Source organism: Pipra filicauda, unplaced genomic scaffold (genome assembly GCF_003945595.2).
Source record: "Pipra filicauda isolate LSUMZ 115617 unplaced genomic scaffold, ASM394559v2 scaffold63_size3267554_pilon, whole genome shotgun sequence".
NCBI classification, from domain to species: Eukaryota; Metazoa; Chordata; class Aves; order Passeriformes; family Pipridae; genus Pipra; species Pipra filicauda.
The window spans coordinates 641,626-656,816 of record NW_024104798.1 but is presented as its reverse complement, the minus strand read 5'-3'; the positions used below and the strand labels follow the sequence as shown (position 1 = coordinate 656,816).

Here is a 15,191-nt window from a genome sequence, read left to right as displayed (position 1 = left end):
GGTGGATGATGTTTGGACTTCACAGGCACGTTCCAAGAACTGACTAATACCTATAATTGGGCTTAGGGGTGAAAAATAAAAGAACCTAGGGGGTCCTTTTGTAGGAACCAGAAAAACTCAACTTTATTTCCAAGTCAAAAATAAACAATGAAAGATTGAAATGAAATTTTCATAGGCAAACTTTGAACCCAGCAGAAGTGAAACCTCGACCCAAGTAGAGTCGGTGGAAAAATTCCCATTGGTTGACTGAGGCAAAATTCAGACCAACTCTTGTATTTAAAATTGAAACAGAGAGAGATACTCACACAAATAGAATAAATACACCTGCAAATTTATTTTCCCTGCCAAATTTTCTGCTGAGACAATTTCTCTACTAGTCATTAAATTCACCACTAGGTAAAAAAGGTACTCTGGGTATAAAACATGAGACAGAATAACCTAAGATTTGTGTGCTCCAAGCAAAACAGAACATACCCTGCCCTTCACCTTTTGGTGTTTATTACGTTGTCAAGCTAATGATTTCTAATTTCATAAAAAACAATAATAATTGCCCACAACATCAAACTACAGTGATTTTTTCCTCTTACCCTCTTCTATTTCTCAAGATACTGGAAAGAAATATTAAGATAATACAGCATGCAAATTAAGTTCTACAAAAGCCCAGCCAAAAGGCTGCTGTAAAAAGCAGCGGTATGCAAAGGCAAGGACAGTTGTCTCCTCTCAGCCTCCCCCAGTCTCACCCTGAGAATTTAAACGAAACTCAAATTCTTTTCTTGGCCATGACTTAAAGGGAAGATTTATTTTTTTGTTTTGTCAACCGAAAACAAAAGTTTCCATCCCAGTAATTTCATTATTTCTTCTCACCAAACACACATAGGTTAACAATCAGATAACAACTCTCATTTAATCACATAAAAAAAGTCAAGTGATGGGTTTCAATTGTGAGATATTGACTTGGATGTCCCAAATCTGTTTTCAGTCCAGTATCCAACTTTCAGCTCGATGCAACACACAACATTTACGTCTTTAAAAAAAATTGTATTTTTAGTATTGCCAAAACACACATGCACTTTTACTTTCTTGGGAGAAAAATGTGTCTCTTGATTTGTTTCCAATCTGCGTGTTCTTGCCAGCAACTAAAATGCTTGAAGAACCAAAATGAATAATCGTTAAGAGCATCGGCAATTAAAGCTGCAAATTTTAATCAATACATCTATTAATACAAAGATATATTTATCTTGGCCAGGAAAAATGTGCACATTTTCAAAATCCTAAGCATACCTGGTCTGTTAAATTATTTGTTTCACAGACTCAAGAAAATCCAATGTCTATGGCAAATATATTATCAAACAGACTTTAGTCTTTTTTTCACTTCCAGTAATTTTTGTGGGACTGATATTTTTTATGTTCTTTCCCCAACTGCTGGTTACTAAATCCATTTCTTAACTTTCAATTTTCTTTTGTTTGTGTCATCAGGCTGTGAAACCGGCGGTCACTGCCAAATCTAAACCACGGCAGTGCGAGATAGGCTCAAAATGTGAGTCATCCTGTATTTGGAGATTTGGGTTTCTTTCAACTATCAGCAGAGCACATCTCCACTCCTGCATCCAAGTTCTTATACACTAAATATCTCACAGTTTGCTAAAAGCAGATCTTCAGGTAGAGATACCAAGGTCAAGGCCAATATGATTGAAGAACCCACTGTCACGTAAATGCTATTGAAGGCACCGTGTCCCAGTGTGGCCACGGGATGCTGGGCTATATTTAAGTACCGTGGTTATTTGACCAGTGAATAAAGAAGGAACAGAGGACATCATCCACGAGGCAGTAACAGATTAGCTACACAGTGTCTACTAGTTTAATTTTCCGCATCTGTTTGTGGCGGTGGGGTTCAGGTGCCAGCCTGCCTGCCAGCATCCCAGTGCTGAGCCCGAGACCAAGGGAGCTCTTCTAGCCCCAGGACCGGCTTCCCCTCCTTTATGGAGCATTTTAGTAGGCGAATCAGTAGCCCAGGAAAACGGCACCCCTCCCTGTTCCATGCAAACAGCTCCCCAGCACTCGTGCTGGGTGCTGCTCAGCAGTGCCCTCGCCAAGCACAGCAGGGATGAGCGACGTCTATGGTGTTCTTGTTATACATGAAGCCTGTTTGTCACAAAAAAACCCAGGTGACTGCTAACCACTGTGGCTATTGAATGAGACATCTATATTTATAAATGAAACCCAAGGATGACTTGTTCATTATTTAGGTAAACTTCTGAAAAACGGGCTCACTTCTCCCACCCTTGACATTTATTCTATGTACTGTCAGCAATAGGCGTCGTCTCGTCACCGTGGCCCCATCCCAACTCAGGGGGTGTGGGTGCTTGTGTGGGTGCAGTTTTACTCAAAAATTCTACCCCCAGCAGCACCATTTCCTTTCAGCAACAGATTTTCATTACAAGGATGCACTTGGGGGTGTTACATCCAAGAGGACTTCCAGTACATTTCAGACTGCAACAGCACCAGGAGTGAGAAGGGGGAAAAAAAAAAAAAAGACTGGGCAGTCATTTGAATCAGTGAGTGACAGGCTGGGCCAGCTCTCTGTATACATTAATAAATTAGAATTTTAATTGTGTCTCTGACTGCAGGAGCTGCTCCAGTACTTTAATACGTACCAACAATTGGCTATGTTATGGAATCCGCGATGTGGCCTTCACTGTTGACCTCTGCAACACAATTCCCAGTCTGACTACGGAAACTGTTTGGTTTGATCCTTTCAACTTATTTGAATCCTGACAAATAAGCTCACAGCTGAAAGGTCAACACAGTCATATTTCATCCTCTGGAGCTATTCTTAAGACATCTGCACAACAAAGCACTTCTTTTAGTACCTGACACTGGACCTAGCCAGCACAATCTCTCATTAAAAATGTCCCCAGTGGAAGAGTCTATTAAAAGGCATATGGATCAGCTATGGATTTACCAAATAAAATATTTTTGAAAGCATTAATGTAACGCTTTGGATTACGGCTCTCGACGCTGCCAATAAAACGTATATTTGCCCAATGACAAAATGCCTCATATTTTCCAAAAGAATAATAGCCCGGCTGTAAAGCGTGAGGTGTTGTCCAGCAGCCGGAGCACAGAGGTGGGAGCCAGGAACTCATGAATCTTAATCCTACCTCTAAACCCAATTCCCTCTGTGATCCTAAGCGAGTCGCTTAACCCGCTTCCCTCAGTTTCCCAGTCCAGAACTGGGATAATGCTACTTACTTATCAGACTTTCCTTCTGGGGATGTTTTGGAGATTAGTATTTGCAAAATGCTTTGAAGATGAAATCACTACACCAAAGCCTGAAGTTGTCCACACTGGGCCAAGGGCTGCAGTTAATAGCTATTCCTCACTCAGGCAAAACTTCCCTTGAAGTCCCCATCAGCTTTATTTGGGTAAGAACCACAGGATCAGGTCCTCTCACTTTACTGTCAAGGCCTTTAGTGATGTTGGTTTTATCTTCCATATTCTACTACATATTTAAAGAGTCTAGGATCCGTATTTTTGTAGGAAAATAATCTGAAGCACATATAAAAGGCAAGAGAAGCAGCAATGCTGTCAGGGAACTCATGGTGATAGTATATCAAACCAAAAAAAAAATAGAAAGAGCAAAACAGACATGAGTTTGACAACGTGCTATGACAACAAGAGGGGAAAAAAAAAAACCCGGAAAGAATTTGGGGCTACAGAGGCTGAAGCATCAGATATAGAAGAGCGAGATAAGATAAATGTCCCAGCTACAGGGCTTTGTGCAACTGCAGCTGAACTGCTGCATTCAGGAACTGATTATCAAAAATCCAGGGACACGCTGCAATTGCAGAGAGCAGTAATAAAAGCAATAACCAGCTGCAAACCAGAGAAGTGGTCAAGGGTCTGGAAGTGCCAGTTTATGGAATACATAAAGAACTAGATATATATAATTTGCCAAAACTGCTAAGTACATGTTAGTATCTCAGATGTTTGAGGACTGTGAACACGAGGCAAGGCAAGGGACTGACTCAGTATTTATACAAGCAGTATTACTTGAAGCAAGAGGACAGAATTAAAGTGGAAAGTTCCTGAGCGTGTGCTTTGTTATGGAAAACCATCCGAAGGAAAATAACAGCAGTCCCACCACCACTTGGGATTTCTAACACTAGAATAGCATAAAAAAAAAAAAAGGAAAATGTGATACATGACCTAATAGGTCTTTCTTGTCTTTAACTCCCCGTGATTTATCCCACAAGACTAGCAGAATGTACTCCAAAGCCCCATATGTGTGCATACATCTTCTGTTTGAGAATGCTGTATTGGTTTTAGCTCTCTGAATTCATAGCAGCACAAAGCCCTATATAATATTTAGATTTGATTTCTGAAGATGTCCATAAATCAGCAGACAATAAAAGGGGAAAAAACACACCGATGATATGATATCCTAGTATTTCCTAATATCCTTGACACAGCAAATCAACGGTTTGAGTGAACACAGACTACAAATGGAACAGCAATCAAACAGAAATGTTAATGCAAATCTCCTATGCACACTGACACAGTAACAAAAGCTATTCCATTTTGTCATGATCCAACCCTACCAGACGCTAATAAAAGTACACGCTCACGATTTGTAAATATGCCATGGGTGGGATTTTCCCCCTGCCACTTACACCAGCCACAGCCGCTCTGCGGACACACTGGAAAGCAGCTCCTGAAGGTGCTATTCCAGTGTTCATGAGGAGGACGCATTTATTCATCTTTTCCAGCCCCCAGTCCCTCAGAGAGGCGCACAGGTTCCCCTTACCTGAAGGGCTGGCTGTTTGTCATTCCTCTTCGGAGACTTTAATCCACTAACTTGTTGCTGCTGCTGCTGCTGTTGCTGCTGCTGCTGCTGCTGTTGCAGGAGAAGCTGCCGTGCCACCTGGAGAGCCTGTGGGGAAAGAGGTTGGAGCATTGAGTTTACAGCAAACAGGGCATGAGGAGCCACACACACAGCACAGAATCAAGGCAATTCCTGGTCATGGGGTACTGCTCCACTCTTGATGCACCTCCACTGAGGAAAGCAGTGACTTCCACAAAAACAACAACTCAGCACTTGCATGCAATGTGGTGATATCCCACCACTGGATTTCCCATTTTGACTATGAAGAAAACCAGCAGCAGCTGATGTTCAAGTCCTGGGTGTGAACCTCAAGTAACTGCAGGAATACCAGAGGTGAGCTCCATACAGTTATTTTTGTCCCCCTGGAGCAGCCCACAGCCCTCCTTGCTACTGGGCAGTCTCATGCCTTTCATGTGCCTCCTTTCCAGCAGGTCAGGTCGGGTTTACAGAAGAGGGCAGTCCTTTATCACTGTCTGCTCTCCTGAGTGCCAGAGAACATCAGAGAAGTTTCTGGAAGGTTATGATGGGAGGAAGAGGAGAGGCAGCAGCAGGTGGAGCCATGCTGAGTGTCAGAGGCACTGTGCTGAAGGCTGAGAAAGCTGCAAGGAGCTGGAGTGAATGCAAAGAAAAGCAGGGACAGCATCTCACCCCACCAAAATCCAGGACTTGGACTTCGATGATCACAGTAGGTCCCTTCCCACTCAGGATAGTCTATGATCCTATGAAAATCACTGATGGCTTGTGACAGGGCTGTGGGGACTCAACGGGAGGGGGCAGAGCAGCAAAGGGACAGTGTGACCTTACAGGATGGAGAGACAAAGGACATGACCTCAAAAGCATGAGCAGGCATGATGTGTGGGGGATTATTGCAAAATTTCATGCAAAGCAAAGGAAAAGCGTCCGTGGACATCAGAGCCTGCCGCTCTGCAAGGCCTGAATGCTTCCTCAGGTAGAGAAAAGAAAGCAAGAGGAGACAAAACCCGAGGGAAAAGATGAAGAGCAAGTCCCTGCCCTGGCTCCCTCCCTGCTCCCCAGCCAGGGGATGCCAGGATGATCTCTGCAAGACAGACTGTGGCACAGCTGAGGCTCTGTTGGCGAGACCCCAGCCTGCTGCTCCCAGAGGATTCACCAGCACCGGACTCGGGCCTCCTTGGTCTCCTTGGAGACGTTCAGTACATGTGTAGGTGGAAAAGTGGGAAGGCTGAAGACTTCATTAATGTTAAACAAGAAAAATAGTCCCTTTGCAAGATGCCTACATGGAAGGAGGGGAAAAGCTTTCCCCACTCCTACTGTGTATGTTCTCTGAGTGATTTAATTAATACCTATTTAATTAAGGAGTCAGATACGGTTCGGGTTTCACTTGCTTCTCCAAGTTGCAGAGTGTTTAATCTCAGCGCAGAACTGCTGGGAAAGATGATTTAATACCAAGTACTGCAAACTCAGATCCAAACCCCCTAGTAAAAACTTGTTATTTTATGGCCTAGACCCATCTTTTTACTTTTGAAGAGACACTGGTCATCTCGGCACGTTGAAGAACCGCCACTGCTGGCCAGGGCAAGCAGGGAGGAGAGACCCTACTGTGCTCTGGCAACAAGCCATCCTGCCAAATTTAATAACAAGTCTGCACCAGATCACAAAACTCTGTAAGGCAGGGTGCTATTTCCAACAGAGCTTGGTGTGGTGAGGGTAACACCAGATTTTGCATCTCAAGCTGGTCGGAGCTCGGTGCACCCATAACACCTCTAAAACAGTCCGTGTCCCCGTGAGAGGTGCGGGGAGCTGCTGGGCACGGACACACACCAGGGCAGGCCCATATGGATCTGGGCTCACACACACACAACCACCCCACCACGGTGCAGCATCAAGAACCAGAAGACCCTCCAGCCTACCAACAAATACAATGGAACAAAGGAAATCTTTATGAAGAAAGTTCTAAGTATGGTTAAAAAAATGTTATTTTTATTGAATTAGCTTATTTAGCTGTAAAAGCATCTTCAAGGGTGGGCAGAGGCAGCAGAAATAAAACCTACAAGACTTAAGGGGATGGGCAACAAATACTCACCTACTTAACAGGGGTGTTGTATGGCTTATTTAATTAATGAATACTTGTAAAGCACTCTGAGTTGCTCAGACAAGAAGCTCTATACAGTAGAAGCGCAACATATTATTATATATTATTAAGACTGGCTCTGCAGAAGAATAATTCCAGGTAAATGTGCAATCAAATGATCATTTTAGTTCCCAGTAATTAGATTCAATAGGCCAAAAAAAAACACAGAAGCCTTTCTTTAATCATACACTAAACAATCAGAACATCCCTAACCTTTCAAGCTACAGCCTTTTTGAATAAAACATCATCAACTTATAGATATTATTCCAAAAAGAACCAGTCACCATATGTGTTGTCTCTTTGAAATACAGTTGCTATAGCAGACCCTGCATGCATTTCATGTGATATGATCATATTCTATCCGTTCTGGCAGCTGAGAGGTTGCACAATTAAATTGGCTGCCAGAAATTTTTGAAGATTCCCAGAACAAGTAGCCATGCAAGAAATGCCTGCTCTCTACTCGAGCGGGCCACGAAGCTCTGCGCAGCTCATTGGGGTGGCCACTGCCACCATAAGCCCTTATCATGGCTGACCCCACTGTGATGAGGATTTCTGTCCTCAGGGACAGGCTTGCACTGGCAAAGCTCTGACGGAGCAAAGCCAGAGCTCTGTCCATGCTCCAGGCCCACCTGCACCTGCACACCCACCCTTGTGAGGGTCTCCAGTAGAGGTGACATCTGCAATAACTGCTTCATGTCCAGTTGTCACCTGTCCTGGCACAGACCTGGTAGGATCAGTGATGGTGAGAGGGAGGGACCAGCACAGAGGGTGGAGCAGGGTGGGAAGGAAAGGATTTAAAACAATGAAAGTGGGCTGGAGGGAGCATTGTGGACACAAGGAGTCAGGATGGACAGGAACATCAGAGGGAGAAACAAGGCAGGTGCAGGTGAGATGGCAGCACACTGACATTGCAGAGGATTGCAGACTGAAATGGCATTTCCCATCTCTCAAGATTTCGCTTTTTCACTTATACATAACTGACAGCAGTAAAAGCTGAGCACCGGATGAGCTCGGGTTTAAGATGTGGAAGGTTGTTTATAGCTCATATCTGGTTCTTACTGACCATCTGCATCAAGTAGCTACTGTGTCCTTGGTGAACCCAGGGATCCCACATCTCTCTTCCTTTCTACGTTTTCCTGCTCAGCCTTTTCTCCCTCCTACCTCAGAGCAAGAACTGCCGCTGCACTTCCAAGAATCATCTAGCACTGCTACATAGGATGTGCAAAAGAAAGATGGCCTGGGAAGCACCGTCCCTCTTTCCTCTTATCCGCGAAACATTTCAAGCCCGTTTGGAGTGTCTTCATGGAATTAATTTGGTGATGTTTCAAGCCCTGTGGACACCTGCCCTCATTACGCCGGCACATCCCGTATAATCCAAGCCAACAAGCGTCACACCTCTACCCCCTTCCCTGGTTCCAGGCAGTACCACTCCCGCCCGGACCTCATTGCTGGATGCTGGCGTGGGAGCCCTGCTGAGGCTGCCGGTGCTGCACAGTGCTCAAACGAGGAGAGACAGGGAAATTAATTTGAGTGAAGTCAGTCCCACAACCTTCATCAGCACGGAGATTCGCAAGCAGGCCTGTACATTAATAAAGCTTCCTGTGGGAGTAGATGTTGCCTTTGATTTGCATGTGAATTCAATGCTAGTGAGAAGTGCCAGACTGTCAGACATGGAGACCAAAGCCTCTTATCTTTCCAAAAGCTTCTGTAGCAGTTTCCCCACATTTCCTTAATCATCTGCCTTGTCCTCAACTTACTGAACAGGCAGTAGAGAGTAAAGCTGGACTCGGTTCAACTCCTGCTGCTGCCAAGTCCTGAAACAAGGGTGCCAGGACTGTTTACTGCTAGCCAACAGCTCTGCTAACGTGGCCCTCTCCTCACGAGCAGGTGCTCTGACATCTCCAAGCTCTTTTCACACATTCCTCCCCACTGCCGTAGTTACATCCTAAATCTCCACCACGTGCTTGCATGTGAACAATTGCCAGGGGCCGTGAAAAAACAGCTCATGTTTGTGTGTCCAGACAACTGCCTGTTCCTTCACGGGACAGGCAAGAGATGCCAAGAGCCCCTGAAACCACTGAGGTGTTTCATACATTTGGGTCCATGACTACCAGCAGCCACATTATCTGCGCTGCCCGAAGAGTCTGCAAGCCTGGACAAAGCTACTTGGGGCACCCAGAGACCCAGACACCAATCCTGGCCTCCTGCACTAATCACAGAGCACTGGCAACCATCCTCCTCTCTGCACCGCAAAAGAAAGACGAAATCTTCCCACTTACTGGAAAAAAGAGAAAGGAAAGAATCCCCTAGCAAGTGCATCTTCTGAGTGTCACCATTTTTGGTCACTATAAATGTGGATTCTGAAGGACAACATCAAGAAAAGGCTCACTACCAACCAAGTCATCCTATGCCTAAATGCAAGATCCAGTAAATAAACTGCCAAGATATTTTCTTATCCATTAGGAAATCACCCAGAGATAAGGAAATTTTTCTGGCGTAAAACAGAGACCAGTAAAAAGGCAACTGAAACGTTGCACTTTAAAGACATTGCACAAATTTGGGATGGTATTTGAGAGTCAACACTGGGTGACACCTAACCCAGGAAAAATGTTAACAGCACATTAACTGTGAGATGAATCAAGCCTGTTTCATTCACAGAGCAAGTGGGAAGCCCCACTGAAAATCCCTCTCTCTGTGCTTAGGGAAGTGGCAACTCTTTAGTATTTCCCAACTAGTTAAGCACCAGGAGGGGGGGGGAAAAGTACACATTTGAGATGACCAAGACAATTTTATTGCAAGACAGACAGAACGTGACTTGTTTGCCCAGCTGTTGTTTGCCTGGAATACTGGGCAGTGTTATCACCCCAGTTACTGTTGTAATTCGGCATTTTCACGCAAGCTCGACCTTTCAGTTTCATCATCCTCTTTGGGCAAGTTCTGCTGAAAAGTGCAGCCCTGCCTCTGACTTCATGTGGCCAAAAACTCCCGATTCGGGAAGGGGGCTGGGGAAGGGAAATACACTGGAAAAAGAGGGTAGAACTTTAAAAATAGAAATGCTGCTTAAATGCCATATACTTGCTTACAGTGTCAGCACATAAGGAAAACAGTAACAGGATCCAGTCGCATGGAGCCTCTTGCTAACTTGTTCCACCACTGCAGCCAGTACAAGGCAGCGACTCTCCAACTTTTTTCCATTGGCCTATTTCTATTGAAGAAAAAGAGCTCCAGCTCCTCCCTTCCCATCTGCTCCAACTGATATTAGTATCAATCAGTTATTAATGAAATATGATGACTTACAGCTATAACAGGCCTGGCTCTAACACCAGAAGAAGCTTGTTTCCATACCTGAGGTTTCTAAGGCATGGAAAGACTGATCCAGGGAACTGCAGGAGGTATGGAAAGGTATGTACATTGGAGGGTGGAGAGATGAGCAACGGCCATGAGGATGCAAAAGAAACAGGCGTCCTGTCTGACTGCCAATTTCCAGGGCAGTTGTGCAGTAACTGGCTGCCTCCAAAATGGAAAGCATGCACACAGAGAAGTTGCAAGGAGGGAACAAACCAAAATCCCACGTGTTTTTACAGATTCCTAAGGATTTGGGGCCTTTCCAGGTGGACAAAGCTGCTTATCAGGAAGGCAACTTGAGAAAGGAGGAAGGAAGTGTTCCCAGAAATCAGAGATGGTCCTGCTGCCATCTGAACTGTCCAAGCAGTAAATCAGGAAAGTTACTTGCCAGCCAACATCATCATCTGTCCGTTATTTCAGTTATGGTCATTAAAAAGCAAAATACAACAAAACAAGCAGAGAGAAATGAGAAGGAAGATATTTTAAGGGCAAAATCTACCCTTGGAGCAAACATAACACTACCCCGGTCCCAGACTCCAGAAGCAAGACCTTCTGTGTTAACCTCTGATAGCCATGCCCTTACAAACTAACCCTGCTGCTCAGCTTTCCCCACTGAGGTTTGGGAAAGCATGGCTTTGCAGCAGCAGGCATGCAGTTCTCTCACCATCTATTTCTCCCCAAGTTTTCACGACGGATTTAGGCACTGAGGGACCGCCCGGCCGGCAGCTACAGGTGCCTCTCCCAGCAGAGTGTGGCCCACCTCCCAGAAGGGCTTTTTGCTTCCATTTAGTCTCACAAGGCAAGTACCTTTGTTTCTCCTGGGTGGGACGAGGGGGAATTTAGACTCAGCCAGCAATCTCTCTTCTTTCTCAGCTCCCATCTGTCCTCACACCCCACTCCACTCCACAGCTGCTCCCAGCAGAGCGGCAAGATGCAGCTCTCAAGCTCGGAAGCCTGGATGCACCCGAGCTTCAGAGCTGCTTCATGTCTCTCCCACTCTTGCCTCCTCTACCTCCTCTCCTGCGACACTCTCTTCTCCTGGAGCAGCAGATGTAGAGGAGCAGAGGTAGGAGGCAGACACATGGAAGGGGAGCCCTGCTGCAGCTCTCCTCCGGCAGGCTCAGGAGCCGATCAACGTGTGGAAACCAGCGAGGAGCGGAGCAATATGCAAAAGGGAAAAAAATAAAAAATAGTGCAAAGCAACAGCAGTGGGTAGTGCTGTTCCTCTGGGAGGAACAGAACAGGGGGAGGTGAGATGAACCAACTAGAGAGAATAGGAAAAGAACCAAAATGAAGAGGAGGAATAAAATGTAGAAGATGCAAAAGAGAGAAGCAGATGTTCTTGCAGCACTTTTTCCCTCTGACATTCGTGCCCAGCTCTTCCATCTTCCTCCAGAACTGGGAAATGAGCTGCTATGTGCTCCCTCCCTATTTCCACCCTGCTGACCCTATGTGCCACACACAAAACGAAACAAAGCCAAGAGCCCCAACACTGCTCCCAGCACTGCAGCAGGGAAGCCTGAGGAGAGCTACAGGCAGGACGAGGAGCTCTGCTATGGGACACAGGTAGGATGCAACATAACCTGGTGATCCATCCCCCTGCTGTCCAGCCTTCTGAACGGCCTTGGATTCAAAAAATCTCCATCCCAATCTCATCCTCTATTTCCTTGTTTCCTTAAATAATCCTCCTCCAGTTACTCTGTACCCAACGCCACTGGTGCTGCAGAGGGATGCTGTGAGCCTGGGGAGATGCTGCTGGTACCCAGTACCTCGCTCAGCTGCAGCTCCGCTGCAAGGCTGGCTCCCTCCAAGGGCTACCAGCCAGCTCATCAAGGAGGGGAGCTTCAACAGCAATCTTTCACTCCATAAAATGATCAGCTGGCCCTGAAGGCTTTGCTCAGACACAGTAGACTGGTCTGGCCAAGTGACTAATGGGTGATTCCCATGCTGGAAAAAGAGAAGGGACCTGGAGGTCCGCATGTACAAACCCTGGCTCACATCCTGTCCCTGATGTGATGGGGGCAGGCCTGGAGCAAGGGAGCTGGCAATGTGCCTCAAACTGAAGCATCTCCTAGAATAGTTTAGTCATAAGGAAAGAAGACGAGTCTTTATTTTTCTTCCAGCACGCTTAGTTTCTTTCCTCTGGAGTAGATTCTGGCTACCAGTTGAGGAGATTCCCTCCAGAAAAAGGCACTGGAAACAAAAACCCTTTCTTCCAAACCCACAGGGTGGAGTTGCCTGTGCCCCAGCACTGCTGCACTTCGTCCTCGTGGGCCCTGAGGTTACTCCTGCTGGTGGGAGGAAGATGCTCCTGCCCTGCCATCCCACAGCCCATCCCATGGCTGGCAAGATCCCTGCCTGCTATCCCAGCTCTGCAGCAGCAAGGACCCAGCCCCACACAGGGGAACAACAGAGTTTGCCTCCAAAACAATAATTTCCATTTTGTAATTTATTCATGAACTCCACCAACTTCGGGGAAAAGGTGGGGGAGGTATTTTCTTCAATACTCAGACGCTACCTGGATGAAGGGGGCAGCCAGCAAGGAGCAGCAGGGCAAGAGATCAACTTCAGCAAACACCAGGAACCTGAGAACCCCAAACCAGCCACAATGGGGACAATGGCTACAAAAATCCCTTTTTTGAGGCATAAATGAAATCCTCAGGCGGTTACACTGTAAAAACACCTTCTGTCCCCTCTTTTAAAGAGTCACAGTCAGGACTCATCAAAGTCACTTAAAAAGCATCTGGCAAAAAGTTCCCAAACATTAAAAACGGTTCTCTTTATTTTGGCATGCCAAGACTCACAGCATGTAGCGGTCTGTACCAGCAAGAAAGGAGGGATGGGCCAACACATCCTGGTAAAATGAGAAAGGATACAAATCTTGGCTCCCTGCGCAAACTGAACCAGAACTGAACTGTGTCTGAGCGATGAAAAAAATCTTATGGGATTTCCAGCTCGTTTCTGTAGGCTCGAGATCAGATTCTAAACTACTGTGTTTATCCAGAAGTGAACCAGACCTTTGAATATTTGGAGGACTATTCACTGCTGAGCCGCGTTTTTCTTGGATGTCAAAAGCACGGGAAGTTCTCGTATTTTTTAATAGAGAAGAGAAGAGGGATAAGGTGGGGGGGAGAAGGAAGAGGGCCTTTTTGTTGCTACAACATAAATAGTATATTGCATACAGCTGCTTGCGCGCTTCCCTGTGTGGTCAACAAAACAGGGAACATATTTTAAGCTTGTTTTCCAAAACACTGCATGACAAACTTGTACTCAGAGGCCCATGAAATACATCCCCTGACTGGGGACATCTCACCACGCTCCATCCAACTGCTGTTGGATGAATGAAGGAAGCAAAACATTGGGACAGCCCAAAACATAGAAAATGAATGCTGCAACTCAACTTCTATGGCACAGCCTAATTTAGAAAAGCTTCTAAAAACCTTAATTTTAACAGATTCTGATAAAACAAAAATAGGTGAGGTTCAGATGGAGGCAACAAAAATGATTAGAGGCCTCAGCAGATACGAGGCAAGATTGATAAGGGTGGGAGTGTTTAGTTTAGCAAGAGATGAGTAAGAGGGGAGATGATAAAAGTACACAAATTGTGACTCGGTCTGAGAAGGTACATCTGGTGCTTTTGCCCTTTCTCATAACGCAAGAGAAAGGGGACATTGAATGAAGTCAGGAAGCAACAAACAACAAAAAAAATCAAAGCAGATAAAGGGATTTTTTTTTCTTTCTTAATACACAACTCATAATTACGCCTAGAACTTACTGTCACAAGATATCACCAGTGCCAAGAGCATGGGTAGGATGAAAGAAAAGATTAGACACTTGCACAGATAGTAATGAGAACATTTACAGCTACCTTTGGAAAGATAAAAACAGAAACCAAGGTACGAATGTTTATGCTTCAGGGCACGAGCCAACCTTTAATTGCTGGAGGTTGGGAGGAAGCTTTCCCCATGGATAGGTTCTCTAACTGTCCTTCATGGGTGCCTGCCCAAGGACTTCAGCCAGGGCTGGAGATCCCCAGACCAACAGGATGCAATTGCTGCTACACCTCTGTCTTCTTGGGTACCTTCATCCTGCACCGCTGATCCCAAAGCCCATTCCTCAGCCTGTCTCAAGCCTCCTCAACCCTCAGGGAGCTGTTGGGCAAGGGGGACCAGCCACGTCCCCCATCCCAGCCCCTGCCCATGTCACCTGGCCCCAAGCTGTTCAGTTCCTCTTCTTCTTCACATCACATTGAAGTTTCAGGTCCTTATTTTGCCAGCCCTTCCTCTGCCTGCTATTTCGACTGTCACTTTTCCTCCCTCAAACCTAAACCCACAGCTTCAGTCCCTGCCATCCATTTGGGCTCTCCATGGAGCGCTGACCCCCTGGAGCCAGGGGAGAGAAGCATCCACATCCACCTCCTCCTCCCCTGACCCACCAGCCACGGAGGGTTTTTGCGACGGAAGTTGCGACTGAACCCAACTTCAAGATGTCAGGCAAATTTTCCTTTCTTTTGATCTGAAGCCATTCCTCAGAGGAAACCGACATCCCTGAGGAGGAGGAGGAGGAGGAGGACCCTCCTGCCGATCCAGCACCTGCAGGGCAGCGGCAGTCAGGCGCTATTACAGACCGCGGAGCTCATCAACGCGCTGGAACTGACATGAGATTCGGGGAGACAAAGAGAGATTTTGAAAGCAAGTCAGTCTATTAAATTTATACCTACCTGCACAATGTGAAACAAACCACATCTCGGTTTCCTTTCATGTGCATGACAGTCTTAACTTGTTTCTTTTAATCCCATAAAAGCAGCTAAAGCATGCAACATGCTTCCCGGAGATGAGGCAAACCTGTATT

At 45.9% G+C, this 15,191-nt stretch overlaps 1 protein-coding gene across 1 annotated transcript in view; it reads right to left on the bottom strand.

The window, feature by feature from the left end:
- Nucleotides 1–15,191, bottom strand: part of FOXP1 (forkhead box P1) — a 382,652-nt gene that overhangs the window by 107,416 nt on the left and 260,045 nt on the right. Inside the window, exon 5 of the mRNA XM_039388350.1 lies at nt 4,808–4,933. Coding sequence (XP_039244284.1) covers nt 4,808–4,933 — 126 coding nt within the window. The remainder of the gene's footprint in view (nt 1–4,807; nt 4,934–15,191) is intronic.